Source organism: Rhizomucor pusillus (genome assembly GCF_041956525.1).
Source record: "Rhizomucor pusillus strain CBS 183.67 unplaced genomic scaffold VTP01scaffold_7, whole genome shotgun sequence".
Classification (NCBI taxonomy): Eukaryota; Fungi; Mucoromycota; class Mucoromycetes; order Mucorales; family Lichtheimiaceae; genus Rhizomucor; species Rhizomucor pusillus.
Window position 1 is genome coordinate 504902 of NW_027192149.1, and position 27977 is coordinate 532878.

Here is a 27977-nt window from a genome sequence, read left to right on the forward strand (position 1 = left end):
TTAATGCTGGAGGATGGAGGAGTGGTGAGATTAAAAGGCCAGCTGGAGTTCTTCGCCGATTTCTTTCATGAGATCGACGCGGCTCGCAGAATACGAGAGGTCAATAGTTGTGTCACCAGTTGCTGACGGTGCTGCGTCTTCTATCTTTGTACCTTGTTTTTCCTGCTGCTGAATACTTTTTTCTAAAACGTCACAGTAGTTCTGGTACTTGATAATATCGTGCAGGAGATATTTGGACTTTGCATCCCAGTTTGCCATTGCTTTCGCGTGGTTACTGCTCTTGCTAGGGAACTAATACATCTAAAGTTAGACTACACGTCTCGTTATGGCCGTTTGCAAGGTCATCCTACTTACCTTGACTAATAGTTTCTTCTTCAGTTCTCGGTGATGATTGATCTCTTCGTTCAATCCCTGCAGATGTTTTAAAAGCGCCTCATACTGCTCCTTCTCGTTCAGAGTGCTCGGCACAGATGGAGGAACAGGAGGTCGCCATTCATATATAGTGACAGAATCAGGGTCTTGAAGGTAGTTTCCGGTCGTCTGTGCATTGTTTTCCACTGCATCCAGGTCAAGAATGACGTCGTTGAGACACGATCCCCATCCATATTCCATATTGCTGACCCCACCGGGTAATGGCTCTTTGCTCTCGCGTGCTGCCCAATAATTACATGTTGCTACCCATTCGTTCACTTGCTCTGCAGAAGCTGCTTGGAATAAATAAACGCCTCCATCTGGTTGCTGGATAGCAAATACATGCGGACGGTGTCGGTTGTATCCTGGCGGCGGAAGTGCATTCGACAGGGTATGGCTCATTGGTATAGTTCCCAAAAGTTGCGAGTGAGACTAGATGTTGCGTTAATGTTAATCGACTTGCAGTACCGCGCGTGTGTCTGTGCTATACTCACCACCCATTTATTGGTACCGTTCTTAGTTGCAATACCGCCAAAGGATGCAGTGTCGTGGTGAGAATCATTGCTCTGCACTGCAGAGTCACCAAGGCTCGCAAAGCTGGCGCTGCTCGCACGAATAATACTCCTTCGCTCAGACTCGCTTGTATGATGGAGCGCATACATTCTGAGCTCGCCTCGATCAACTACTAAAAGACATTCTTTCCAGTCGCGATGTTTTGCTTTTTGGTTGGCTTTCTCGAGCAAATGTTTGCGGATAACAACTCCTTCTTTGATGTAAGGAGGTTGATTACGGAAAAGAACATTGCCATGCATATCCATAAAGTTAATCATCGGTTGATATGTCGGTGAGAGCGATGAGTTCTGTCCTCCGAATCCAAAAGACGCAGCTGATCCGATTGATGATACAGAACGGCGTCTGGGTGATTTTGGCTGGGGTGATGAAGGCCGTGAAAGCGAACTGGTACTTGTACGTGGTGGCTGTTGCAAAGGTATATAAGTCAAATCAAAGCATGCAATATAGCAAGCTAGCAACTCACCTGTATATCGTCAGCAAACAGCATACTCTCTCGAGCAGATCGTCGGATTATGGAGCCAACACTTCGCTTCAATCCAACTACGCGTTTGCTGGCCAAAAGACTTCCGCGCTTTTCAATAGAGTCTCTGTTGCTGCTAGACCTTGCTGATAAGGGCTGGAGGATTTGGTATTGTTTAACGGACGAGTATAATTCCTAAAAGAGTATGAGTGGTCGATTACTCGAAAAGAGCTCATTGCTTTTTTTTTTCTAACCTTCAAATGAGACTCTAGCTCCGTCTCCCAAGCTTTGGTAAACACGTCAGAGCCCTTTTTTATTTCATTCGATACGGATGGCTGGTCGTGGATTGCTGCTATAGTGTTTTTGATGAACTCGTATCGAGTCATTCGATTATAATTGCCTTGGGCGACGTGCAAGTCTGTGTTTAGCAATAGCACTGAATAAACGACCGCATACACCACATCTAATTGAAAATGGTTTAGAAATAAGTTTGATTGCAGTCAGTTCCTAGTATAATTACCTGCAGTTTTGTATATAGAGTCAGGGTTGCACGACCAGTACCGCTGTGCAAAGACTTCCAATATACGATCGATCTGCTGCGCTTCTGCCTTAAAGTAAAGCTTACTGCAAAGTTTTCTGCACAAAATTTTCCAAGTCGGAAACAATGGACAATGAAGGTAAAGCTTGATTTCTTCGCTTACCTGAACGCGCTGTCTAAGCGCATGCGGCCAAACTCGAAATATTCCATGTAGTAGTTTAGGGCATCCGAATTCAAAGGTTTTCTAAAATGGAAGAATTCGGCATCAGTAAGCCTGATCGTTACAATGATGAATAGAAAGTAAGTATACTTGCCCAGAACCTAACCATTCCGCTATGCGTTCGCGTGGGCACAGAGTTTCATCCTCTTGCCACAATCGTCGAGCAGCTTCCTGGGCATCTTTGTTAAAATGTGCTGGAGGAGCTTGCTCAGGCTGCTGCTGCTGCTGCTGCTGCTGCTGCTCCGTGCTAAGTCTTGGATCGAACACTTTAGCAATTTCCGGGTTAGGATCGTTCCAGGCCGCATCTAGAGACTTTGAAAATGCAAACGATAGTTGATTGATGGACGGCGTTCGTTGATGCGAAGACGAGTTGCTTTGTTGCTGCTGCGGCGGCGACAACGTGCTCGAGTTGGCAGCAGCGACGACGGTGCTTTTGTTGCCCATCAAAGTCTCGGCAGCTTGGTCTCGGAGCGCCTGTTTGTCTGGTAATGAAAGTTCTCGCTTATCCTCTTCATCGTCTTCTTGCTTCACTCGTAAATCAACCACGGTTCCCGTACTCTCTCGGTTGTCGATGAAATTGTTCCATTTGTTGATACCACTTAAACGCTTGCTTGTTCCGCCGCTCTGCCGTTTCCAGTCCAGCATGGCTTTGGCAATATCCTCTGGAGGAGGTCGGCTTTTACGTTTTTGTTGCTTGGACGCGTCCAGATTGGTCGGTGCGGTTGCTATCATGAGCCCACCTGCGCTGCCGTAATGACCGCCACTTAATCGTTTGGAGAGTTTGGACTCGGTTTGCTCGCGCTTAATATCATCCTGCGAGAATCCCGTTGCGTCTACAAATACGTCGTCGTCTTCATCTACTCGATCGCTACCAACACTGCAGTGCTCTTCTTCCTTTATGCTCGCCATTGTTGTGGTAAACGTCGTGTCCTCATCGATAGTAAGATTGCTTAGCATTTCACGAGCATCTTCGTCATCGTTGTCGCTATACTCGTTCGAATCCAAAGCTGTATCCATGGTGTTGTAAGAATCGATGCTAGCGGAATCAGTAACCGAACTGCTCGAGTCGTTGCCTGACAGTGGTGTGGAAGCAGCCCTGGTCACCTGCGGCCTGCGCTGTACGTTTTGTGATACTATGTGTACGAGATCATCCTTTAAATAAGGATCATTGTCCAGGGCATTTTCGCTGTCGGATGCAAAGGTGCTGTAAAGTGATAACCAAGCTGTGCTTGATTTGCTTTCTGAAGAGTGTCTCTCGTGTTGCTTTTCCGGAAGTGCATGTTGGTAACGATGATGCTCCTTTTCTTCCTTTGATATTCGTGGAAACGTCGCAGAGGGTTTGATGGATGAACGTGTATTGTGGACGGTGGTGTTATCGTTTTCGTATCGTCTGATATTAGGGTTAGGCAAAGTGGCGCTATTCGGGATTTGCGGAGTAGTAGTGGTAGGTACGATGCTTGGTTGCATCGGTGATACATGATTATGATGATTATGTTGTTGTTGTTGTTGCTGGTGATGATGATGGTGGTGGTGGTGGTAAGAGGCTATGTGTTCTGCGGATGGAAGTTGCTGTCGTTGCGGTGCATTATCGTACAGAGTTGGATACACTGCAGATCCAGCTGCGGAGGGAAAGCTAGGAAAGGCACTGTGTCTGCAGTTCTGCTGCGGGGGTGGTGCAGGTGCTAATGGAATGTTGTGTGGATTTGGTGTTCTACTTGCAATGTGTGCAGAAGGACTCATGGATATCGGTCGAACTTTTGGTGCGTCGTCGAGCATGTCATCGTCTTCAGATGCCTATTAACGGTTTTACAGTTCAGTAAAGAAGATAAAGGGAAATAGAGACGCTGTTGCAATACGCACCCGACTCAGTTTCCTGAAGAATCTGCCAATACCTCCTCCTACTCCCTTTGCTCCTTTTTGACTCGCCTAAGCAATACATGTGAGAAATAAGCTTGACATCGTCGGTAATATAGATTCAAGCATGCCTTTCGTGAAACTGTTGCATCGCTCGGGGTAACTGCTGCATTTGCAGCAGCTGAACTGAATGGTATTCCAGCAGCGTGCGGCTGGAGGTCGGATACTGGTTTATCCTGAAGCGGACGCTCTGCTATTGATGAATTGGAAGAGCAATTGGATCCATTATTCTCGGTGAACAGGGGCTTTCGTTTCACTTTTTGATCCGCTTCTATCGGCAGGTCGACCATAAGCGTGGTCGACCGAGATGACGGTATAGACGATGCCGAATGCGAACTATATGAATTAGACGGTGGAGGGCCGAGTCTGTGCTCGGTCGACTGATTCTGTGAGCCGCTTCGCAGTCGAGAAAAGAGTGCCTTTGAATTCTGTCTCTGCTCGGGTTGGTTGTATGGAGTCTGAGCAGCTGCGGAAAGCGAACGCTTCCGGTGGCCGCTGTCTACGCGCTGGTATTCTGCTGAACTTGATGACGGGGGAGGTAGTTTTCGAGAATTTGGCAGCATGAGGAAAGGAGAGAGAGAGAGTGAGAGAGAGAGGGCAACTTGTGCAAGTTCGTGTCACCGAACAGACACTTTGAAAATTGGCTTGTGTAACCCCTTGAAAGGATCGCCTTGTTTCATTTGAGGGTGCGTGCACATGCTTCTAAAACATCTGATCCTCTTCTCTTTTATTTACAATCTACTAAGCTACTGCTCTTCAGCATATCTCTGACGTATTGCGCGATATTTTCGAAGATAATACATTGCTTCCAGCTCTGTCGTTGCAATAATCATTTCAGTCGCCAATCAGAAACAAGGAGAGACAAACTAACCTTTGCAAATATATTCACCGTGACGGATGGCTTTCCTGATCTCTTCCTCGCCTGTAAGGTTAGCCTTCTTCATAAACGCTGACTTTAAGCGGGGTCGAAAGAAGTTGTGGTATCCTGCGGGGTATTCTCTGCCAAGATATACTAACTGCAATCGCACAAACGCAACTCGTACGTTAGCATTGCCGTTTTACGAAGAGTTCTCTTATTTTACGCGCTTAATTCCAATCACCTGTTTGTAAAGCGCGATTACTTCTGATCGTAAGGGAGTTGACATTTCTGTTCGAAAACGACCTTCTCTATACCCTGCGGTCCGTTCTTCCCCACGCCCAAAAACCCCTCGGAGTTTGTCGCGTGGTCCCTGTCGAGCATTACTGTCTGTTCCTGACGCTTGTTTCATTCAATATCCCGCCATTTTCTTTAGATGTTTCGAGAACATCAATTATCGCTAATATTTCTCTGTATGAGTTATATATGGGGGATATAAAGCCTTTATTTATACAATTAACGAAGGTTGCATGTATACGTGCGTGATGTGTGGAACGAGATTTTGTATTTATAATATTGGGTGAGGAAGAAGGAAGATAAAGAATAAAATATGAATTACCAAAAAGGGATTGGATTTAGATGATGATACGATTTACAACGCGTTTTACGCAATAATCCTCTCTACGACCTCGCTGGCCAGTTTAGCATTCTGCAGGACGTTGGTCGTTGCTGATCCAAATGTCGGGTCACCAAGTGCGGAAAATCCCAGCTCTTCCAGCAGTGCCTTCTGGCTGCGCTTGGTCTTTGCTTCACCAAACACTGGATCCGAGCATGCAGTGACAAGTATCGACTTTACAGATTCGATGATAGGTTGCGTCTGGCTGCTGACCACGATCTGATTCATTTTGGGTAGCAGCGTGTCGTAAACCAGCGCAAATACCTCTGGCATTGCCATGGCCGCCTCCGCCAACAATCCATAAATAAACAATCGTTCTGATTCATTATCGGCCGAATTGAGCTGTGTTGCCAACTGGGATATCAGCAGCAGTGCTGTGGTGTTGTCGGGTATATCTAGCTTGTCAAACACGCTGTAGTACGTCTTTGCTGCTTGCGAGTTATCGACATCAACGTCTCCCAGACCTGCCAATCGCAAAAGTTCCTTGAGAGCTTCATTCTTGGCTGCAATTGGCAACAGGCCCACAACGTATCCAAGCGTACGTGCTTCAATGATATCGTCATTGTTACTCTGTTTGCATTCAACGTCCAAAAATGTTGAAAGACCTTGGTAGATAGCATCCTTGGCATTGCTGTGACGGAGTCCCTTCATCAAAGTGCCGGCGACCGCGAATGAAAAGTGCGTTTCGAAATCCACGCCGCAGAGTCTATCAAGTTGCCTGGCGACATCCGCCATAGGTTCTCGAGCAGCCAAAAGGACATCAACGACATTGTCACCCACAAAGAACTCATCGGCATCCAGAGCACGAAGCACGGCTTGCAGGAACTCCAATGCCATCACAAAAATAGGGCCATGGTTGACTTGCACCAGAGCAACTGCAACCCAGAAAAGTTGCAAAAGATATCTCGAATCACCAGGAAGGCTCTCGACAATATTCTTGAGACACATCATGATGCTCAGTACTAGGTTCGGATCGGCTTCGTTGAAAATAGCAAGTGCGCCTCGCAGAGCAACTAGGATTTGGTACAGAAGATCATCATCGATTTCCTCTCGTCCCAGGCATCCAAGCACCACGAACGCACGAGGCTGAATAGCTGGGTTGAATTGGAATGCTGTGCTGGCTACCAGACTCATCCATCGAGCACGCCAAACGTTTGCAACGTCTGTTGACGGGGCACCGCAGTGCAAAACCTCGAGCAAGTGGTTGACAATGGTCTCCAAAGATGCCAATTGGAACGGTTCCGCTGCGTCTGAAAGCGTTTCCGTGTTGATAGTGAATGCAGTGATGTTCGGCTTGGGTAGTCCAAAAAGCAGTCGGCATTTGGAGTCTGATAATTCAGTAAGCAGAAGTTGCAGTCGCTTGACGTTGCCGTCACTGAGCGGCATCGATGTACACAAGGATTGGATTGTGTTGATCACGAGGCCATGGACTGACGCTCGCACGATAGTTGGACCAACGCCAGCGACTAGCGACACGATGTGGAATATCTCAGGAACATAGCTCTTGACCGGTCCTCGGTTGTTGAAAGATAGCATAAGAATGAATCGCAGCAATACGGCGATCTCAGTCCACGTTGGGTGATCCGTCAACACTCGAGTGGGCTTGAAGGATGTCTTTTGAAGAACTTTGCGTAATCTGGAGATAACTTTGCCGCGAACTGCAACGTTGGATAACGTGACAAAAGTATCCGCCATGGCTTCTGCTTGAGGAGATCCAACACCGTGTTGATTAGCAAACAAGATAAATGATTCCAGGACCAGACTCAGTATATCATCCACTTTGCCGATTGTCTTCCAAATTTTAGCTTGAACAAGTTTGTACATGTCCGTTCGAGCCACTGTGAGATCGATCAAGAGTTGCAGCACCTCTTTGGTCTTTGCAATATCTTCCGCTGATCCTTTGCAGAATAAGGCGAGATTTGGTAGCCACGGTGCCATGTAATCCAGGCAGAGGTATCGTAAGGGTTCGCTGGACTTGTTGAAACCGACGAAACATTCGTTCAAGAATTCAAGCGTAAAACCAGGTTCAGTGGCAGCAAGCTTTTCACTGATATTGACAATAAATGCAGTGCTATTGGCAGGCAAGCAAAGATCTAGGCCATCGATAAAGTCAGCAACATAAAAGAACAAAGATGCTGTTGAATATCAGCTTTTGTGTATCACACATACCTTTGGCGTCCAAAAGTTGTCTTCCAACGTCAAAGTGGAATGTCATGCTGAGAGCATAGAGCAGGTTGTACGCAGCAAGACGAAGATTGGGATCACTGGAGCCAATATTCAAGAGAGCCATGTTAAGCAATCGACCGGGTACGTCCTTTGGACGGATAGTCCGTTCGGATAGATTGGCTGGCTTGGACATTTCATATCGGCGCTTGCTATGCCGGATAGCGGTCACCATTGTGTCACGTTTTGGAGATGATAGAGTGATCTGCGACTTGCCCTTGTTGTACTTGAAGCTGAATTCCTGCGAGGTTTCCGTCTCACGTCCATTCTGTCCAAGCGTGATATCTTCGATTTCAGATACGTGGAAGACATCGTTGGTGACAGCATTGACGTTGTACAACAGCTCTTGTTTGCGCACGGTCATGATCTGCACATACTCAGCACCGACCTTGACAGTTACTGGGACTTGTGATTTCAGCTGCAATAGCCTATTTACAGGGAAGAATACGGCACTGTGCTCGGTTTCCAAGCCAGCTGTTCGATACACATATTTTTGTCAGTTAAACCCAGCAAAATACCGTAAAAACCTCCAACTTACTAGTTGATTTCGGCAAGCGGATCTCAGACGCATTGATATGCTCTTGCAGTTCGACCAAGGTGACCGCAAAGTTTATCCTCTTTGTGATCTTGTGTGTAACCGGACGGGGTAACTTTTTGATATACTTGCGGAGGAACGAGTTTGGATTATAAATGTGGATCATGGCGACATTGTCATACACATCAAATGGCAGCAGCTGTAACAATTGGCTGATCCATTGGTTGGGTATCTCATTAGATGGGCCAAACTGAGTTAAGTCGAGTACAACTTCACACAGTTTGTTTGCCACGCGTTCCATTGTCTAAAATATACATGTTACTTAGCTCTCCATATTCTACGTTCTTTTCTCGCATGTTTTCCCTCGTCTTACCTGTAATATGAAATAAATCAACAACTCAAAATCAATGCTGTCTGCAACAACGTTGCGTGCCACAAAGTAAAAGACAGGGCGACCGGCCTTGGAGAATCCACCTTCGTAAAAGATATTTTTGGAGACGATACTCTCCACGCTGCGATGGCTGTTACGACGCATAAATTCTGCATAAAGCTGGTTGGCAGCTGCAAACTTGTAGCTACGCATACCGCTGATCTCTTGCTTGGGCAACTCTGGCGGGCGACCAAGCTGTGCAAGCAAGTTTGCAAACTTGTCAAACTTGCGTTTCCAAGCTGTCATTGAGTTCTGATCATTAAGCTGTCGCAGACGGCGGGTTGCCAAATCGCGTGAGATACGTTCCATGTTGTCAGCAAGGACATGGTGTAACATGGCATAATCCTTGTCATCCATGTGGCGCATATCCACGTGGTCGTCCTCTGGTGCAAGAGCAGGTACTTTGGAAATCTCTCTCAAAAAGCTGGTTACTTTGTAAATGTTGCTCGTCAAAAAGTCGTTGAGTACAATCATGTACGTCTCCTTGGCGCCAAAGAGGACATTGTTCGCAAGGTTTTGGATAACCTTTGTCACAATAAGGTGGCCACGGCGCATCTCTCGTGACACAGACGCACTATTCTTTACCAAGCCTTCGGATTCAGGCGCCACAATGGCAGGACAGAAGAATCGCAAAAAGACAAAGGCGCCCAAAGCAGTGTGCATCGCTTCAGGGAAACGCTTCAAAACGGAATTCAAAATGCAATGGCACACTTCACGGAATATTCTGCAACAAAACATTAATGAGTAAGCTAGAAATCTACCCATTCATCTGCAAGCAATAGTCATACCTTGGTGCCTCGCCAGCAGAAGCACAGATAGCATTCAAAAACAACTCTGTGGCATTTACCACATTTTGCTTGTTCCTTGCTACGTCCTCACCAGGCCCGACCTTGCTTGGATCGAGTTCAAAGGTCTTCTCCTCTGGAGGTTTCTCTGCCAGTTTCTGGAACACTGGTTGGAGTACAGAGCGCACATAATCTGCACCGTAATTCTTTGCAAACACAGACAAAAGACGTGTAGCAATACTCGTCTTTCTAAAGAGATCCGTCTCACTACCTAGTATTTTCAACCCAAGTAAATATACCGCCCGCTAAGCATTCCATTGGTTTTTTAAACTTACTTGGTATTATTCACTTCCTTCTCAATGACTGCTTCCAACAGTACCAATGTCTTGTTGCGAGAAGCAAAGCAAGCCAGCAATACATTAGCGACTTCGTCGATATCCGAAGACGGGCAAACATCGCACAGGGACAAGGCAATGTTGAGATCAAATTCCACGAGCATCTATAGCACATATCTATTAGGCTATTTCCGATGTCTTGCAAAAATGCCAACTTACATCGACAAGCTTTTCGTAACGATCAGTCATGACTGTTTCGGCGAGTGTTTCAAACTCTGTGCCTTGATTGAGGATGTTTGTCAAAACTTGCATGAACGCAGTTCTAGTTCTTGTGTCCTCATGATAGCCCATTGATAAAGAGTACTTGAGACCAGCATCGACGTTTGCGCTCAAGAGATTGGACATGGCAAGAATAGTGTGATTCTTTAATGGAGCCAGCGTCGTTGCACTTTCCTTGCTCTGCAATACCTTTGATCAGTCTACCTATGTATGAGAGCATTCTTGGTTATCGTAGTTACCTTGGTCGCACTAAAAGTTTGTAAAACCTGCTCAGCAATAGAACCATATGGTTCTTGCTAAAGGTCCTGTTAGGTTCATACGTGATCCGAATCATCTCTTTATCTTCAACTCACCTCTGATATTCTGCATCGGCTCAGGAGCTTCAAAAAGAACGTAAAGTACTTGTAAAAGATCCTACTCTTGACTTGTGCCGAGTCCGTTTCGTGCACAGGTTCTGAAGGTTGCAGAGGTAATTGATGCAAGAGTACTTCAATTGTTTTCAAGCATGCTAGATCCAGATCTCTCTGTAGCTTTTCAGTCTGTACCGACTCTGATGTCAATCTATACTGCGACGTTTCATTCTTGAGAGAAAAGTCGCTCGTCCATTCAACAATAATTTCCAGAAGCTTGTTGCGAAGACGGAACTCTTGACGAAGAGTGATTCTGTCTTTGCGGTCCATCAGTACTTCGCAAAGTTGGCACATTTTGATTTTAATCTTCATCGATTGCTGGTTGCTGCCGAGCTTGTTCAAGTATTGTGCGTATTGACTGATCAGTCCGCTAAAGTCGACAGTGAACAAGTTGTCGACAGTGTCGTCCATACGATCCAAGACTAGTTTCAGCACAGAAATGGCCTGCTCGACAAACAACGTGTATCGAGGACTACAGATAGGATCGTTGTCTGCACCAAAGCACTTTGCAAGAGTGCTTTCAAGATGTCGGAACATGATCGGATAGAGGGTTGGCGACAAGTCAGTTCCGAGGATCTCTCTGACCCATTCTCTGACAATGACGTTATCGCAAATCAACAATTCAACCATTTCCATAACAAAACGATCGACCATGGCTGCTGATTCAGTTGGGGCAGAGATGCGTCGATATGGCTGCTGCTCTCTAATTTTTGGAGTAGGTGAGGTCGGTGAAGAGGGCGATGTTGTGGTATCGGCCATGAGACAAACACCACCCAACGATGCCAGGAAACCTGCATAGTTTTGCCACTCTGAAGACCGGTCATCATCGATACCATCCATGCGAGTCGTGTTGGTCAAGGTCGACGAGGAACTGGCCTGGGAGGAAGTCTGTCGCATTGCATTGTTACGTAATTTGTCGTGCCAAGGAGCGCTCTTTTTCGATACATCCGATACATCTTCCCTTGGCTCTTCGTAAGATCGGGTCATGGATGGTGTCATGTATTTCCAGCGTTTCCAAGCTTCTTCCCAGGCGGCCATGTTACCAGGAGCATAGTGGGTCATCATACGCAGTAATCTGCGAATACGCTTTTGTTGAGACTTGCGACCGGCAACAATACCGGTGTTGTTTGTAAGCTCGATGTAGACCGGTAAATTATCCACAATCGTCAGCGCCTGTTGCTGGGGATCATCTGCGCTGTCCGTTATGTGCGCTTCTAGGCAAATGTGGCCGAAACATGCGATAGCACCAGAGCAAATTTCGGGATCTGCTGAGCACAAAAGCACCAACAAAGCAACTTCAAGACCGATAGACGCTTGTAGCCGCTCGCGAACATCAGCACCGTGGATAGCGATATCTTGATGTAAACGAAGGAAATCGTTTCGAAGCGTCAACAGACGAGCCAAAAGATCTAAGAGCTTTTTGAGCCCATCGTCTCGTTCCCTGGTATCCAGCAGTTGTTTCGCCAAGGTAAATACGACCTGTGACGAAATTTTCCAGAATGATTCCATAAAGAGATTAGATGGACCCCAGTTCACAATGTTGTCTGGTGCGTGCAATTTAACTAAGCAATCTGCAGCAGCATCGCGGACGGGCGGTCTAGGGTCCCGGAGACAGTTTGTGATGGCTACCAGGAGCGCTCCGTTTTGTTCAAATCGGTCCTCATTGTCACCCTGCAGAGATCCAGGCGTTAACAGACATTTGCAAAGTAACAGTCCATCTATCTACTCACCAAAATAGCAAGTTTAGGATCTGTAAAATACAATCGCAGCATATCCAGAATCAGTTCGCATCGTTCCGTGTAAACCAGGCGACTAGTGTCTCTCTTGATTCTTCGTTCGGATGCCGAGTTAATGATAGCCTTGCGACTAGTACTCGATGCGCCCTGGCTGCTGGTATCTGACTTTGCAGGATCACGACTTGTAAAGTCCAAAAAGAGTCTTCGCAAAGGTCCACACATGGTATCGTACAAGCTGGTCATTGAAGGATTCCAGGGCAGTCTGTTCTCCTCGGCGGCCAGCGCCAGACAGGCCTTGATCAAACTTAATTTAAATAAAGTTGGTGCGCGATCATCAAGGCAACTTGGGAATAAACTATGCAGAGTGCTACGAGGATTTAACCGAAACATGGCAACCAAGCAATCTGCAAGTAGAACCCGATGGTCAATAATTATTCCCAAGTTTGTCATGAGACTATCCGTAATAAGAGGACGTTGCACGTCGAACATCTTCTCTTTAAGCTCGTTTTCGATATCAGGCACAATGTGGCGCAAAGCTGATACGTCTGTTTTCGAGACATACGTTGCTGCCTTGCAAATATCGACGTAGCAGATAGCAGCTAGCTCAGCCATACGCGTGCCACGAAGGGACTTTTTTAGAGAGCTTAAGAAAATCGTCTGCAAAATTTACAAACGTAAGTAATTACAGTGGTCATCGATACTTGAGATCCATGACTTTACCTTTTTGTTTTGTACACCTCTACTTTCCGACAGCGCTGAAGCCAAAAGAACATCAGGACATAAAATCAGGAGCATAGTCTGCAGTGGCCAGAGCACTGCCTTTTTGCGGGTCGTATCTGCCAGCGAGTTACAAATATCAAACAAGATCTCGGGTCCGCCATCTAGTCGCTTTTGGCTGTGGCATAGTCTCATAAACTCGGATGGATACGTCTCAATCCAATTCCAGATTGCACGGCGCAGTACAACGGCAACAAACAATTGAGCAGACTTCTTCAAATGCATAAAACTCGAGCATAATTCTAAAATAAGCAAACAGAGTCAATACACAAAGCAATTTGTATACTTTGGAAAAATAGATCATGCGCTACCTGTCAAGATCATACTAAGTCGCTTGGCATTAAGAGCTGAGCATTCTAGCAGCCGCATGTCTGCAGTCTCTGGATTCTCATCCAGGGTCGTAGAAAGGTATAAAATCTTTGCCTTGATCTTATTAAACATTATTGGCCAGTTACTGGCACTGACGTAAAACACAACTCTGCTGGCGGCTTTGTAGATATCGAGCAAAATGTCTGAGGATGATCCATTGGCGCCCGTGGCATTGTAGTCCGTTCGTGTCATTAAACTAGCGGCGTTTCCTATGCCGTATTCTCTATCTTCACTTGCCGCCATTTGGTGCATGAAACGAGACATTATGTTGACAATATATTTTGCAAGATTATCTTCGAGTGGCAGCGGATCTTCCAAATCGCTTGTCATTGAATCAGGCTGCCACCGCTCTGCGTTGCTGTCACCTCCAGAACTGTGCATTGACCCTTCCCGGTGCATCGACCCTTCTCGGCTCATTGACGATACTGGCGATTGGGGCTGCAAGGACTCTGCGCTGCTGTTCGGTCGACGGTTTTGGCGATAAAATTGCCAGTGATGCTGCATACATGCCGATAACATGCGCAGCAGGAACAATTGTGATTGTAACACTTCATGTGGCACATATTCATCAGGCATGCCACTATACGGGCTCTAATTACGAACGATTTTAATAACTTTATAAACATTGAACGCAAATTAAACTTGCATCCCGCGCTCCCCTTTACCTTTGAAATATTTTCGAGCACAGTAACCAAAGTGCTTGCAATGGTGGGTAATCGAAACTTTGATAACTCTATCAATGCGGCCACTAGAATATCACCGCGTTAATATGATGGATATACGATGACGATGACCTGACCGTACCTCTATAATTACCCAGCGAAATATCGTGACAAAAAGTGTCGAAAAATGAGTGTCTGCCACCTTCATAAGTAACTCGAACCCGAGAATCAAAGAACTTACGTCTGCTGAATGAGAGGATCGCTCTCTAAAAGATCAAGCTGCCTGCCATTATTGCTCGGAAGCTATCATCGGCGGGTTAGCTGTCAATTCGCGCCCTTGGTCGTTTAGCGGTACTTGCTCTGACGGTGATTCGATTGACCAAGCTTAGAATAAGCTTGGTGTCTGCACTCATTTCCGATTGCTGTAAACGTTGCCGAGAGAGGGTGTGTGTGTGTGTGTGTGTGTGCGATAGGATGGATTAAGGAAGTAGGGGAATCCACTGGTGAAAAGGAGCTGAGCTGTCAGTAGCAGGATCGTGATTTCAGATGATGGTGCACATGGTACCTGGCCTCAAGATCTAAAATGGGGGAGGGGGAGAACGGCCTGCCGTTTTGTTGTTGTATTAAAACTTTAAAGCTTAAAAGTAGATAACGTCTTTTTCTTTTTTTTTTTTTTTGAGTTGTCGCCAGCAAAAAGGAAGGTGTGAAAGCCCACTGTCGCTCTTGGAGATTATGAAATGAAAAATTACAGTGAGCAACCCCGCCGTCTGTACGATCAGGCGAGCTTGCCCGAATATTTGAAAGGTAAGTGGAGGCTTCTCAGGAAAGTTACCCGGTTATCCTACAAGTGAATCACCTGAAAATTAGCAAGATCTATTATTGCATATTGCCAGATAATTGCAAGCCTGAGGCTAATTGCCGGTAAAGTGCGTCAAAGAAGAGGAGGCAGTCTATTGACACCATCGCTCCTCTCGTTTTTCCTAGAAGTGTGAATACGACATTATGTTTTCTTCAAGTAACTTTCTGAGTATCACATATGACGGATGAAACGATTTCCAATAGATATTTTCATTTCGGAAAAACATCGTGTGATAATTTGTACTTCATCGCCCTACGTCGTGTATAGGTGTAAAGTCTTATATTGCGTATCTGATTTGACATCTTTATGAGTTTCAATAGCAATAACGAGAATGATTGATACCATTGCTATTTTAGATGCACCACGTAGGAATCTACAAGGTATACCAACAAGGGCGCGTGCTGTCGTCAATTCTAAGACACCTTCGAACTTATAATATATGCAGCTGCAGAGATGGATATCAAGAAATTCTTATGAAGATCTGTCAAATTAAGTTTCCAGACCGGTCAGCCATTTATTGCTGTTCCTGACAAGCCAAACGAAAGACGACTACTGCGAGTGCAATACACTTTTTCCAAAAATCAATGTCGCTGCAATTCGTCGTTTTGGTGTATAAATGTATTATAAAATTTGACAAAATGCGACATTACTTTCTGGAAAGAGTGTATGCTCCGAGAGTCAAAGCCGAGGGAACGGAACGAGCTGCTGCAGTCCGACAACTCCGACGCACTCCCCGCAAAAGTGCAAGCAATGATTTTGCAGATAATCTTATAGTTATCAGTTTTGTTTCAAAGTCGAAAAAAAAAATGGATATTGAAATCTACATGCTTCAAATGACAAAGGTAATTATGAAAGATCGCCAAGATTCTAACCAGTCTTGAACGGAGCGTTCAATGGGTCGATGACAGTACCCAACTTTGTCATGACTCTTGGCTTGGTCAACTTCTGGAATGTACTCTGAGTGTTCCATTCCTTGCCGACAGGAGTACGCAAAGAGCGCTCATACTGCTCCATGTTCTGGAATGGGAATGGTACGCTTGTGGCTTCATATTTCTCGATCTATCACGTTAACGTATTTGAGTTACAAACGTTTCCGGCCATTCAAAAAGACTACTGACATTGTACATACCTTCTTATTCCGCTTTTCATTGATAATGACATGTGCCAACTTGGCATCCTTGCGCTCTTCGGGCCGAATGCCTTTAACGATCTTGGTCTTCTTCTTCTTCGGTGTTTTCTTAATGCCACTGCCTCCCCAGCTACCCCAGCCTGGCAGAGTAAGGTCCTCTTCTTTATCGTCATCTTCTTCGACGACTGCACGTTTCTCCTCTTCAAATTCCAGCACAACATTGTCGTTTGCGAAAGCACGTGCGACTAGATCGCGCTGTGTAAATGCAACCTTAGAGGTTGAGTGTACCATTGCAGGCTCCTCTTTTTCGTCATCCGAGTCTTCGGCTATAGTCGCAGTGATGTTAACAGCTGGCCGGGTATACTGTGTATCTTCTGCCTCTTTTCCAACATCAAGCGTGACAACCGACTGGGTATATGGCTGCTCCTGCTTCCTGTTGGGAACTGCAATGACACGTTCTGGTCCTTTCAGCTCCTCTTCATCGCTGGAACCTCTTTCTCTCACTCCATCGAAATCGTCGAGGTCGTTGATATCCTGTAGTCCTGCTATCTTGGCCTCCTGTTTGATCTTTTCTTTGCGTTCGAGTTTGCGGTAGCTCTTGCTCTTGATCTTCTTTTGTCGTTTGGCTTTAACTTCATGTCGATACATGAGCTCACGTTTCCACCGAAGCTGCCGTGTTCGCTCTGCAGCTTCTTCAGGACTCAATTTGCTCAGTTCCATTTTCTCAAAATCTGCCAAGTCTGTATCCTTCATGCCGGAGGCCAGCAGGACACTTTCAATCTGCTTTTCCATGCTTGTCTCGGGCTTGAATTTGCTTGCAAGCGCGGCATTTGTGATCCTGTGTTCGGTTGCAGACGCTTGCATAGGGAAAGACAAGTGCTCGGCCTAATATTCGAAGTGGTCAATGCTCACCATAAAGATCAATACAAGGATGCAGCAGTGAAACTCACCTGGCGCAGTTCCTTAACCGTATCTTGCCATCTGGAGATCTCCTCACTTGCTTCTTGGTACGCCAATTGACGGTCTACCCGGTCCTGAAGACGTTTGGCGAGAGGTGCCTGCAACGGCGCCTCGACTGTGTTTTTGCCTTTTCCATCCAATTCCAGTACACTCTTGCGCAAAGTAGAGAAAGCTGCTTCGTTGCCCATCGATCCCATTAGGTCGTTAAGATCAATTTGATTCTTTTTATCGCTGGAGGATCGTGCCGATAGATTGTATTCACTTTCAGGATTTGCTTCGTTTTGCTCCCTTTGACGCTGTCTCTTTACCGAGCGTTTTTCGTCTTCATCACCGCTGCCAGCATCCTCTCGTTCGCGCTTCGCTTTACCGACAATAGCACCGATATCGTCGCCCTCTTCATCAGAATCCAGTCGAAGATCCTCGTCATCGTCCTGTTCATCATCTGATCCAAGCAAATCCATGATTTCATCAATGTCTGCTCGCTTGTTTTCTAATTCTTCTTCGTCTTCTCCGTCATCGTCATCTTGACTTTCTTGTTCTTCTTCATGCTCGCTCTCCTCAGACTGTTCATCAGTGTTTTCGTTGAGATCTATCTCACGAGGCCCCTCCTCTTCCTCCTCGCTCTCGTCTTCTTCTTGCTTGTGTCTTTTTGAAGAACCTTTGAACGTGAAGCTCTCAAAGCGTTCTTCATCTGATTCGTCAAATGCTTCATCGGAATCAATATCTTCGTCGTCCTCGTCGGCTATTTTACCGACGCTGTACTCGTAATTGTCGACTTCGTCGAGATCGTGGCCCTTGCGAGTTAGTTGACGCTCATCGTCGCTGGCTTCGTATACGTCTGTCACGTTTGCGTTGCGCTTTCCTTTATTCTTTCCTCGTTTGTTAGCTGATACATGCTGTTTTCCTTTGACTCTCTTTGCAGCCGGCATAATGAGTTGAGAGTACAAGTAAAAAATGGGTTTCTTTTTTTGTTTTTTTTTTTTTTTTTTTTTTCGTTTGCTCAGAAATCCAAAAAAAGTTGCCCAGCCTCTTTGTGACGGCGGAGCAATTTTGCGCTTTGGCTTACTGTACATACAATATCTCAATACCCTCCAGAGCATGCCCATCAAGTATCCTCCATAGCGCATCAAAAACACTGGACGAATATCCAAAGCCGTCCTTGATATTCATCACATAGCCATGAAGGAATAAAAGTTTTTGATAAACTTGCTGTAATTAAGTAGTTCACATAATCTAGAACATTGGATGGCCATTACTTCTTTCTGACAGGCATCAAAAACAAATTATTTATAAGGATCGACAGTTCAGCCGTGCTGAAAGTTTATTATATCATCTATAAGAACGTGACTAAATGTTACAAGCCTTCTATTGTTCAACGAATTATCTGCATAGATTTCCAAGCGACATTATCAGCCGACAGAAATCACACCGCCACAAGAAGTTTATTGCGAATGTTTGTGTGTTGGACATTTAAATGCATAGTGAAGATCTCTCCATGTTTTGTACCGGTGTTTGGAATGGATCAACCGGGTCGAAAGGGGGATACGATGAATTGTCGGGCACATTGCCTTATTCTGATCCCGTCGGCGTGGGCGATGGTCTCTACACGGAAAGGGGGACAAGATTCATTCACCACCACCTAACAACAACCACCGCCAGCTTCCCCTAATAATTATATCTTGTCATTTTTCGTTTTCTTATTGTTTTTCGTCTTTCTTTCCTACTCCTTTTATCAAAAGGTACAATGGTTACGAAGGAATCAACTGCGGACGAACGGTCTTTCATGTCATCCGCCAGCGGTAGCTCCACATCCGCATCGTCGCCTTCATTGTCTTTATCATCCACGCAGCGCACATCATCTGCAATATCTTATTCGCCGTCGCCGTCGCCTTCGTCCTTTGTTGTCGTACCCAACCTTGCATCGATTGGCAGCGGTTTGGCAGGCATCACCGGTGCAGCGCTGTTGTATCTTTATCAATGCGACTTGATCTATCCGAGTTCATTTCCCGAAGGCTCACGTGCACATGTAAAAGACTTGTTTGCAGCGAATAACCAATGATCCATGGATGGTAATTTATATGATAGGTTGCGAAACCATCAGAGTACGGCATGAAATATAGGGAGGAAAGGCTAAAGACACCAGACGGCCTACGTTTGCAAACATACGTCATGCTAATGGAAAAGGATCCTGAAAACGCGCCGACCATATTGTATTTTCATGCAAGTGGGATACAACATTATTGTCACGCGCCTTAGCCTTACTAACAGCTCTTCATTTAACATTATAGGCTAATGCAGGCAATCTGGTAAGACGCCATCGATGCATGCAATATATATCTTCTATCGTAGTTGGGCACTTACAAATGTATGGCGCTGTTGAATTGACCTAGGGACATCGACTGCCGGTAGCAAAGTTGTTTTACGAAAAGCACAACTGCAATGTAGTCATGCTTTCTTACAGAGGGTAGATATGCAGGATAGGCTGGATGCAGATAGACATCACTGATATTGACAGCAACACAATGTCATGCAAAAAAGATACGGCTACAGCGAAGGAAAGCCAAGCGAGAAGGGGCTTCGCATTGACGCTCAGGTACAGTATGTGAAAGGAGATAACAAGTTAGAAGATAATATGCCCCTAACATATTGACGCTTCTTTTGCCTCTGTTACTCTTTGCTCCTTTCTTCGTACACAAAAAGACGGTGCTGGACTACGTTCGGTCTCATCCAATTCTCAAGCATACGTTGCTTATTGCATATGGACAGTCCATTGGAGGGGCAGTAGCTATCGACCTCGTATCACGAAACGAGAACGCTTTCGCTGGATTGATGGTTGAAAACACTTTCCTTAGCATAGTAAGTGGTATTGAGGAAAAAAAAAATAACGCTTGCTTGATGCATCCCCTCTGACTCCCAGTATCCTTACTCCTTCATCCTTCCCCGAACAGCGCAAACTGATTCCACACGTGCTACCTGTTCTTCGTCGTTTCACATTTCTTTGCCACCAGAACTGGACATCAGAAAGCAGTATCAAGAATATCCACAATACGCCTGTCTTATTTCTCTCTGGAGCATGCGATGAATTGGTGCCTTCAGCGCATATGCAGCGTCTACACGATGTTTGCGCAACCAAGCAAGGGAAAGACTGGGTTCAGTTTCCGAACGGAATGCACAATGATACTTGTATGCAGCCAGGTTACTTTAAAGCTATCGGTGACTTTTTTGAAAAACGAGTACTTCCACGTAAATCAACTGTCTTGGAGCAGTTAGAAAAGCTTGCAACCATCGACCTAGATACGAAAAAATCTATTCGCGAAGGCAGACGGAAAAGTACACCTTTCACGCCAGGGCTTCGATCTGTCCGCAAATCCTTCCTCCGACGATCTTCGCTTGGTAGCTTCTAGCATAATAGTACTAATCTCTTTTCTTTCGTTTTTTCCTTTGTAATTTTAGTAATCTTCTTCTCTCTTTCATTCTCAAATCCTCTACACAATTTTACGCACATACTCTCCACACACATATTTTCTCCCTTTGTTGGATTGATGCTTAATTAATCGTACATGACGGTAGTTTATTGGCTCTAAATATCTAGATCGTCATCTGGATCCTCGTCGTCAAAATCATCAGCTGCATCTGGCTCATAATAAATCAATCCTCCTCCAATCTGTTGAGTTTCCGGGGTGCCTTGTTGAACCTTCGTGAATGGCAGTATCATATTTTCCTTTGCCTTTCGCTGATTATCTGTCAATGACAGATTGAAGGACAGATCGGCCATTGAAGTCAAAGTATCCTCTGCCACAACCTGAACTTGCTCTTCTTGATCATGTTCACTCGTGACTACAAGTCCTTTGCGCCCAAGGTAGAACCGGTTCGTTTCGTAAAGAACTTTGCCACTCTTCCGCCGCCATTCGATCGTAGCAATACCACCCTTTGCAATAACATTGGACGTAGTTGTCATGTACGAGAACGTATCTTGTGGTACGAATCCAGTTAGCGCTGACTGTGTCTCGAACATGGTTCGTTCTGGTACTGCGTCGAGCGTTACTATGACTGCTGCTAGTCGTTGCAACGCATCTGACATTGGGATAAGTGTTGATTTTGAACCAGCACGGGTATCCGCTCGATGTCCCACGATAAGCCGTATATTATCTAACGTTAACGCGTCAGAAATCCATAAGCTGCTATGCAGGAAAACATTACCCCATTCGTACCATTCGTTAGAGACTCGAGAGCCTTAATGAATTGGTAAGTTCGTTGCTGTGATATTGCGAGCAAAGGATGGATGGAATCAATCGCAATTAGGCATTTTTCCTTCTTTTCGAGCTTTTCAACGACGGACGCAAGTATCACGTGTTCCATATCGGCCAAGTTGCTGATCTGTTGGATTGACCCTCGATCGTTGGTCGTCGTTGCCGTGTAATTGTCCCATCCAAACGGATCTGTGTATGCGTCAATTATATGGATCGATCTGCCCGTTGCGTTGGGATGCAGTTTCTCAAGCCAAGACTCAGGACATGACTCGGTTAGGATAACGATCAAAGGTTGCTCGTCTTTAAGAGCTTGGTTGCAAAACTCTGAAATTAGAAGCGATGAAGAGAAGCGTACAGTGCCGTTGACTACAACGAATGGTGCAGATCGTTTGCTGCTTAGTAACTGATCTAGACACTGTGACATTTGGTTCAGTATGCGGGAAAGAATGCGAAATTTCTGAGCAGAAAATACGTCGTATTTCAACCTAACAGCGTCCAGAGCCATCGCGGCATTGCGTTTACATAAATAATACACTAACACTAATTAATTGCTGATGATGCTACGGTGCATTTCTTAGACTCCTCCATGGATGGTCAATTTTATATTGGTCGTATAATATCCTTCTCTGTGAATGCTGGAAAATCCAGGACAGACTGACGTGCTAAGTGAAGAACCAAACAACAACCAGGAGAAACGTACTATGCTAGACTGCTTGGACCAAATGGAAGAACAAAACATTCTACGTAGTCTGTACATAATACTATCCAGTACAGGAAGATTATCAACTTGAAAACTTTGACTACATCAACGCATGAAATTTCTTGGTATTGCCAATGAATATTTCTCTTCGGCACTTAAAAATGCCTTGCTGAATTATATATGCATATAAAACTTCATGTAAGGCTTATATTAGTGACAACTGAAAAGAGGATAATCAAATAGTAAGCAGGGCTATCGACGTTTTATTTAAGATTCATACATATGTTCCAACAGGAAAGCCATCCGAATTGACCACGTTTATATAACCGTTGATAAGGCTGCGATAGACATGACTTCGCGACAGTGAGCTTTGCAAAAATGTGCATTTCTCGTACATTTTTTGCACGATACTGTCTCCATTTGGTGTGCAAAACCAAAGGAAATTGGAAATTTTTGGACATTGTACACTTCTTGCACAAATTCTGCACAGGTGTTGGTAATCGATGCTCTAGAGTTAGCAGTGGTAAACCTTAACAGTATTAATCTTACATATGAAAATAACTATAATGTGCAGGTGTATGCGTATAAATAACAGTGCTGAAGAAGTGAGAATGAGAACAAGCTCTCTACTATAAACGAATGTCTCTCTCAAAAGAATGATTATGAAGCACAATGTTATCAATGAGAGTTGCCAGGCAGATACATATACACCAATAATTACATGATTTTGAGGATGCCATGTTATGGATCGCTACAGGATTGTCTCTTACCGATCTTGCCCAACCAACGTCTTGGAACAATAATTAGTCGAGACGATCAATGGACGCGGTTTGGAACTTTATATTTATAACGTATGATATAGCGTGATTATCCGTGGGTCACTATATCAGACTCTAAAATGGCCATATGTATGCTGATACGTTTTGACTTCGTTTAATGAACAATATATATCCATACATTATTCTCTCCCCCTTCGTGTCGCGCGCTGTAGCTGCTGCATTGTTCACTGCGGAAACTCCGCGCACAAAAGGTTCAATGAAAGATTTGTTCCTACCTTTGAAGCTTTCCGCTATCCTCAACCGCCATGCTGTCGTCAAGCGAAAACCGATTCTGTTCCAACACTCTCAAAGCCCTCATGAAACATGAGCGATCTCTAGCTTTCTTACAGCCTGTCGATCCAGTCCTTCTTCAGATTCCCGATTACTTTGACATTATAAAACATCCTATGGATCTCAGTACCATTCAACGCAAGCTACAAGCCGGCGAATACGATTCAGTCGATGACTTTTGCGCAGACATCCGTTTAATGCTTGACAACTGTTACCTTTACAATAACCCAGGCGATCCTGTTACGCTCGATGCAAAAGAACTGGAACGAACATTCAAACAATGTCTAACGAAACGGAAAACCGCGGTACATTCGATCAACTCATAGCAGTATCCTTAACGCTAAACATTAATCGATATTTGTAGATGGAAATGCTCGAATCCGAAGATGGTTCCAACGAAGCTACTCCCTCCGGCTCTCGATCTATATCCAAACCACGCGTGCCCTCGCACTCATCCAGCTCGCGCCCAACACACATCACTATGCCAGCCGATCAGTACGATCGATGCAAAGGCGCGATAAAAGAAATGCGAAAATCAAAACATAGCGAGTATAACTGGCCGTTCTTGCAGCCCGTTGATGCAGCTGCCTGGGGAGCCGTTGATTACTACGATATTATCAAACGACCAATGGACATTGCAACATTGGATAAAAACCTACGAGAAGATAAATACAGCAATGAAGAGCAATTTTATGCAGATGCAAAGCTAATATTCCGGAATTGCTACACTTACAATCCTGAGGGTCATCCAGTGCACGCCTTTGGAAAGACTCTGGAGAACGTGTTGGATCAATATTGGGAAAGAGCACACAAAAAGCCCCAAGCTCCCAAAGGTGAGTAACGGATCGCCCGTCAACAGAGTGAAAACTAACGAAGTTGTAGCTACAGACTCTTCATTACATTCGCGACCGCAGTCTGCTTCGAACAAACGCGAAAACGACGATGCTGGCAAGCTCGAAGGTAAAAGCGGACGTCTTGAACATGTTAATTGTAAGAATAATTTCGTTAAGCCCATGTACCTTGTGTTAGAATCTCGAAAGAAAATCAAAATAACAATCAAAGGCGTAAGTTATAGATTTGAGGATAAAAGTTGATACACAATTTTAAGCATATTACGATCAGGATAACGTTCTTCAAGCGTCTGCAAGCAAACCGAACAGAGTAGTTGCATCAGATTCATCATCATCTTCATCGATACCAAAGCCTATACCGCCTAAGCAACCAGTAGCACGGACAGCGAAACCATCGGAACAGACTATCAAACCGTTCCCTGTAAGTTGGCTAGATGAGCAACGTCGAGATCACATGTTTGCTAAATGAACGTTTAGGTCTACACACCAGTATCAAATCCTGCACCGCCTATCAAGCGAAAAGGTGCCTGGGATAGTAATGACAAAGAAGAAGAGGTAATATAAACGAGATAAATGTCGGTCACATTCGTACTGATTTTTAGTTTATTGCTAGGAGAAAGAGTTAGCTGCGATACAACGTGAATTAGCAAAATTTAAGCAAGAGAAGGAGCGTATGAAAAAGGAAGAAGAGGAAAAAGCACATCGGTAAAGCATTTGCAAAAATGCCCTAGTTTGGCTAATATACATGGAACTCACGAGAATCTTTTGATAGGGAGTGGATGAAAGAGGCAGAGTGGAAGAAAAAGAGAGATATTCAAAAGAGACTCAAAGAATTGGCAAGTGGCACTCTCTTGAAGAGCATACGTTCGACTTTGAATTTCTGACAGATCTTGTGTCTACTAGGGAGATGCACCGCTGGATTTGTTGAAAGAGAAAAGAGCCATTTCAGCCATGGAGAGAAGTTTCCTCAGGAACGGCAAGGATTATTATAATGCACGCAAAAATCATTTCTTCACTTGTGATTACCGACATATCATACCCACACAGACGGTTCGCGGCATGATGTCAGAGAACCACCATCTGCCGCGGCCGCAGTTGCCTCTCGAGCACGGTGTGGAAGAAGGCACCGCTGCATTTTACATGCAAGCGGTGCAAGAATCATTGAAGCGACGTCGGGAGGAAATGTAATAAAAATAAAAAATACTGTGGGAAATCTGGGGTTTTCACTCTGAATTGGAAGGAATACGGGGTTGATTCCGGTTGACTGTACCTCCAGCCCAAGTTGCTTTTGAGAGCATTATCATCGTTGAGGTTAAGAAGAAGTTACATCGGAGAGAAAGGCGTTTCACTTAAAAGAAGCCAAGGGAACAAGGAGTGAGCTGTAACTCCCAAATATCTTCGAGTCAAACTAAATCTGAGGTTAAGGCCAGTGACTCTTCGACGTCACCGGTTAACACTGCAAAGACAAAATTTTCATCAGGCAGCTTTATGTATTCTCGAGAATGCCTTTTCAGGCCTGTCATGCTGATGCTGCTTACAATCAAATAGAAAGCTCTCCGAGAAATCCGTATGCCTATTGGTTATGAAGTGGAACGCCTACGAAACTGTCATCATTAAGCGTCGGCAATTCGCTTTCATCCCGTCTGGCGCTTTCTCTTTCTTTCTCTTCCGTTCTTCCCACGTCTGCATCAGGATATCTCCTACAGATATACATACTTTGCAGAGAGTTTATTACAGTCCATCGAAGAATTGTCTGAACTTATAACCAGCAACAGATAAAGTTGGTTTGGTGGAAGTTTCAGACAGGACGGCAAGTTCAGAAGCATTCCTAGGCAGTAAGAAGTGGGCGCTTCGGTGAGTCATTCTATTAACGCCAGAAGTATAATAAATACTGAATACTACATAATTTATACTAGAGTGAACGAAAGAAGGTGCGGCATGTCTGCGTGTGCGCGTGCGTACGATCGTCCGCAAAAGGCGGTCCGCGGCACGATGTCAGTAAACAGCCGTCTGCCTCGGCCGCAGTTGCCCTTGGAGCAAGATGTGGAAGAGGGTACCACTGCATTTCACATGCAAGCGGTACAAGAATCGCTTAAGAGTAAGCGAGAAATGTTTAAATAAAAGCCGTAGAGCATCTTTGCGGAAAATCTGCAGTTTTCAAGGTGTATAATATAGTTCCATCAAACGATATTGCAAATAGATGTTTCAATCATGGTAGCATACACAACGAGCAGCCTCATTTTCTACGGCTGATGCACTGTTTGAATTTCCAAGTCCGCATGAATCAAACTCGCCCAGCACCTGCTTATCACCATCCTTTCTCCACACACCTCGCTCGCTGTTCTTGTTCTCTGCCTTCCCAAATTATTATGAGCAACAACGAATTTGATTTCGAAGAACTTGATTACGGTGATCTTGGTGACATTGATACCAGTGATTTCGATCTTGAACAATTTGAGCGAGAACTCGGTCTCTTGTCTGACGAACCTCGTAACGGCGAGACATCTGGCCAGGACGCAAAGCCGAAGCCTGACAGCACTGTCGCTAAAGCAGACAATAGCAAGAATGACGACAATAACAATACTAAGCATGAATCTGATGCTTCATCCGACGAACATTTGGTAGCCATCGAGGCATCCAAACAAGAATCGATAGCCAAGGCAAATGATGGTGACAAACCTGTCGTTGAAGAAGCTAGCAGCACGGTGACCAAAAAGACTGATGTGCAACAAGCAAGTGATAAGCTTGCGACCAATGACGGCAAGGAGCAAGGAAAATCGAATGAAAACTCTCTGGATACAAAAACGGAAGAAGCTAAAGCACATGGTGACAAGCATACCCTTCGAAATCAATCAACGGATACCAAGACCCATAAGGCTACCGGCAATACACATGGAAAACGTCCTGGTTACCAGCGGAGCATTGGCTATCAGCATCTACAGATGAATCCATACATGGCTGCCACAAAGTACGTTTCGAAAACTCTTTTCTTTCCCTTCCCGTGTAAAGTCTATTTATGTCACAACCTACTCCCTTGCCTGATCGCATCGTAAAAATGGGCATCCGTCGTTTCTTTCGTTGCACCCTTTTTTTGCTACTTGGTAGTTCCTGGATATCTGCCATGTCTCGCAAAGAAGGGTCAAACGAACGAGAAATCAAATTTCTGGGATATCTGGGACTAAGAACACGGAATAGTGTCCATCTGCAGTTGTAAATTTGTTTACTAATCGCTTTGATTCTCCTTTCCTTTAGCATGGCCATGCCCGGATATCTGCCTTTCTACTCGTTTGCTATGCCGCAGATGATGATGTATCCACCTCAGACCGGTTCGCGTGTCTATGTCAATCCCAAATTTGCGCAATCCTCGCAATTCGCAAGCCAAGAATTGTCTGCTCCACCAGCTGGACTTTCTCCCGAGTTATTGCGTTTGCGCGAGCAAATAGCTGCCACACGCCGACGAAAGGAAGCTGCAAAAGCAAATGCTCAAGGCGATGGCATCAACATCTCAAAGGTACTTTATTATTGCATTATGATAATGAGCGCCGTTGCTAATTTGACGATTCTATTTCAGGCTTCTGACTCGCAAACATCATCCCAAGTATCTACCAATGGTCGTAAGCGTAACTCTGGCGACGATGCAATTGAAGTACGCAGCAATAAACGACCGAACACTTCATCTGCTCCGACCAATTCGGCAACATCACACACACCATACCAAGGCATAAAAATCAAAGGCGCGGCAACAGCCAACAGAGAGAACACGACAAACAATACTTCTATGCAAACATCATCCTCTGGCATTCATAAGCAGGTTAATAATGATCCAGCACCGACTTCTTCCAGAATCACAATCAAAGGTCGCAATGCTGCCAACAGGGAACAGTCAGCAAATATCTCCATCCTCGACAGATTGTCATTATCCTCACCTTT

General features: G+C 45.0%; 8 protein-coding genes across 8 annotated transcripts in view; 3 read left to right on the plus strand and 5 right to left on the minus strand.

Moving 5' to 3' along the window:
• Positions 1 to 30: 30 nt before the first annotated feature.
• Positions 31 to 4679, minus strand: VTP01DRAFT_9670 (uncharacterized protein; the record flags this gene model as incomplete). Its single annotated transcript, XM_069388921.1, has 10 exons — positions 31 to 291; positions 355 to 843; positions 906 to 1388; positions 1448 to 1639; positions 1699 to 1907; positions 1965 to 2080; positions 2146 to 2226; positions 2297 to 3996; positions 4063 to 4128; positions 4188 to 4679. The coding sequence occupies 10 exons, from the start codon at positions 4677 to 4679 to the stop codon at positions 31 to 33; spliced, it is 4089 nt and encodes a 1362-aa protein (XP_069240089.1).
• Positions 4680 to 4862: 183 nt separating this feature from the next.
• On the minus strand, positions 4863 to 5261 carry VTP01DRAFT_9671 (uncharacterized protein; the record flags this gene model as incomplete). Its single annotated transcript, XM_069388922.1, has 3 exons — positions 4863 to 4930; positions 4988 to 5132; positions 5217 to 5261. The coding sequence occupies 3 exons, from the start codon at positions 5259 to 5261 to the stop codon at positions 4863 to 4865; spliced, it is 258 nt and encodes an 85-aa protein (XP_069240090.1).
• A 375-nt stretch (positions 5262 to 5636) lies between these two features.
• VTP01DRAFT_9672 (uncharacterized protein) lies at positions 5637 to 14602 on the minus strand (the record flags this gene model as incomplete). Its single annotated transcript, XM_069388923.1, has 16 exons — positions 5637 to 7741; positions 7818 to 8345; positions 8410 to 8710; positions 8780 to 9560; positions 9625 to 9888; positions 9957 to 10120; positions 10176 to 10415; positions 10475 to 10531; positions 10589 to 12316; positions 12376 to 13038; positions 13102 to 13400; positions 13470 to 14118; positions 14193 to 14275; positions 14332 to 14384; positions 14431 to 14492; positions 14549 to 14602. The coding sequence occupies 16 exons, from the start codon at positions 14600 to 14602 to the stop codon at positions 5637 to 5639; spliced, it is 8031 nt and encodes a 2676-aa protein (XP_069240091.1).
• A 1313-nt stretch (positions 14603 to 15915) lies between these two features.
• Positions 15916 to 18066, minus strand: VTP01DRAFT_9673 (uncharacterized protein; the record flags this gene model as incomplete). The annotated part of the gene is made up of 3 exons (XM_069388924.1): positions 15916 to 16107; positions 16178 to 17062; positions 17128 to 18066. The coding sequence occupies 3 exons, from the start codon at positions 18064 to 18066 to the stop codon at positions 15916 to 15918; spliced, it is 2016 nt and encodes a 671-aa protein (XP_069240092.1).
• An 815-nt stretch (positions 18067 to 18881) lies between these two features.
• On the plus strand, positions 18882 to 20541 carry VTP01DRAFT_9674 (uncharacterized protein; the record flags this gene model as incomplete). The annotated part of the gene is made up of 7 exons (XM_069388925.1): positions 18882 to 19163; positions 19223 to 19357; positions 19426 to 19443; positions 19528 to 19601; positions 19676 to 19730; positions 19838 to 19993; positions 20086 to 20541. 7 exons carry the CDS (start codon positions 18882 to 18884, stop codon positions 20539 to 20541), a joined length of 1176 nt encoding a protein of 391 aa, XP_069240093.1.
• A 176-nt stretch (positions 20542 to 20717) lies between these two features.
• On the minus strand, positions 20718 to 21811 carry VTP01DRAFT_9675 (uncharacterized protein; the record flags this gene model as incomplete). The annotated part of the gene is made up of 2 exons (XM_069388926.1): positions 20718 to 21286; positions 21349 to 21811. The coding sequence occupies 2 exons, from the start codon at positions 21809 to 21811 to the stop codon at positions 20718 to 20720; spliced, it is 1032 nt and encodes a 343-aa protein (XP_069240094.1).
• Positions 21812 to 23171: 1360 nt separating this feature from the next.
• VTP01DRAFT_9676 (uncharacterized protein) lies at positions 23172 to 25235 on the plus strand (the record flags this gene model as incomplete). The annotated part of the gene is made up of 9 exons (XM_069388927.1): positions 23172 to 23501; positions 23561 to 24029; positions 24079 to 24156; positions 24226 to 24260; positions 24319 to 24468; positions 24525 to 24602; positions 24661 to 24752; positions 24820 to 24883; positions 24951 to 25235. The coding sequence occupies 9 exons, from the start codon at positions 23172 to 23174 to the stop codon at positions 25233 to 25235; spliced, it is 1581 nt and encodes a 526-aa protein (XP_069240095.1).
• Positions 25236 to 26416: 1181 nt separating this feature from the next.
• VTP01DRAFT_9677 (uncharacterized protein) overlaps positions 26417 to 27977 on the plus strand; it is a gene marked incomplete at both ends in the record, with an annotated part of 6008 nt that continues 4447 nt past the window's right edge. Inside the window, 3 exons of the mRNA XM_069388928.1 lie at positions 26417 to 27015; positions 27300 to 27558; positions 27619 to 27929. Of these exons, the coding sequence (XP_069240096.1) occupies positions 26417 to 27015; positions 27300 to 27558; positions 27619 to 27929 (1169 nt within the window). The remainder of the gene's footprint in view (positions 27016 to 27299; positions 27559 to 27618; positions 27930 to 27977) is intronic.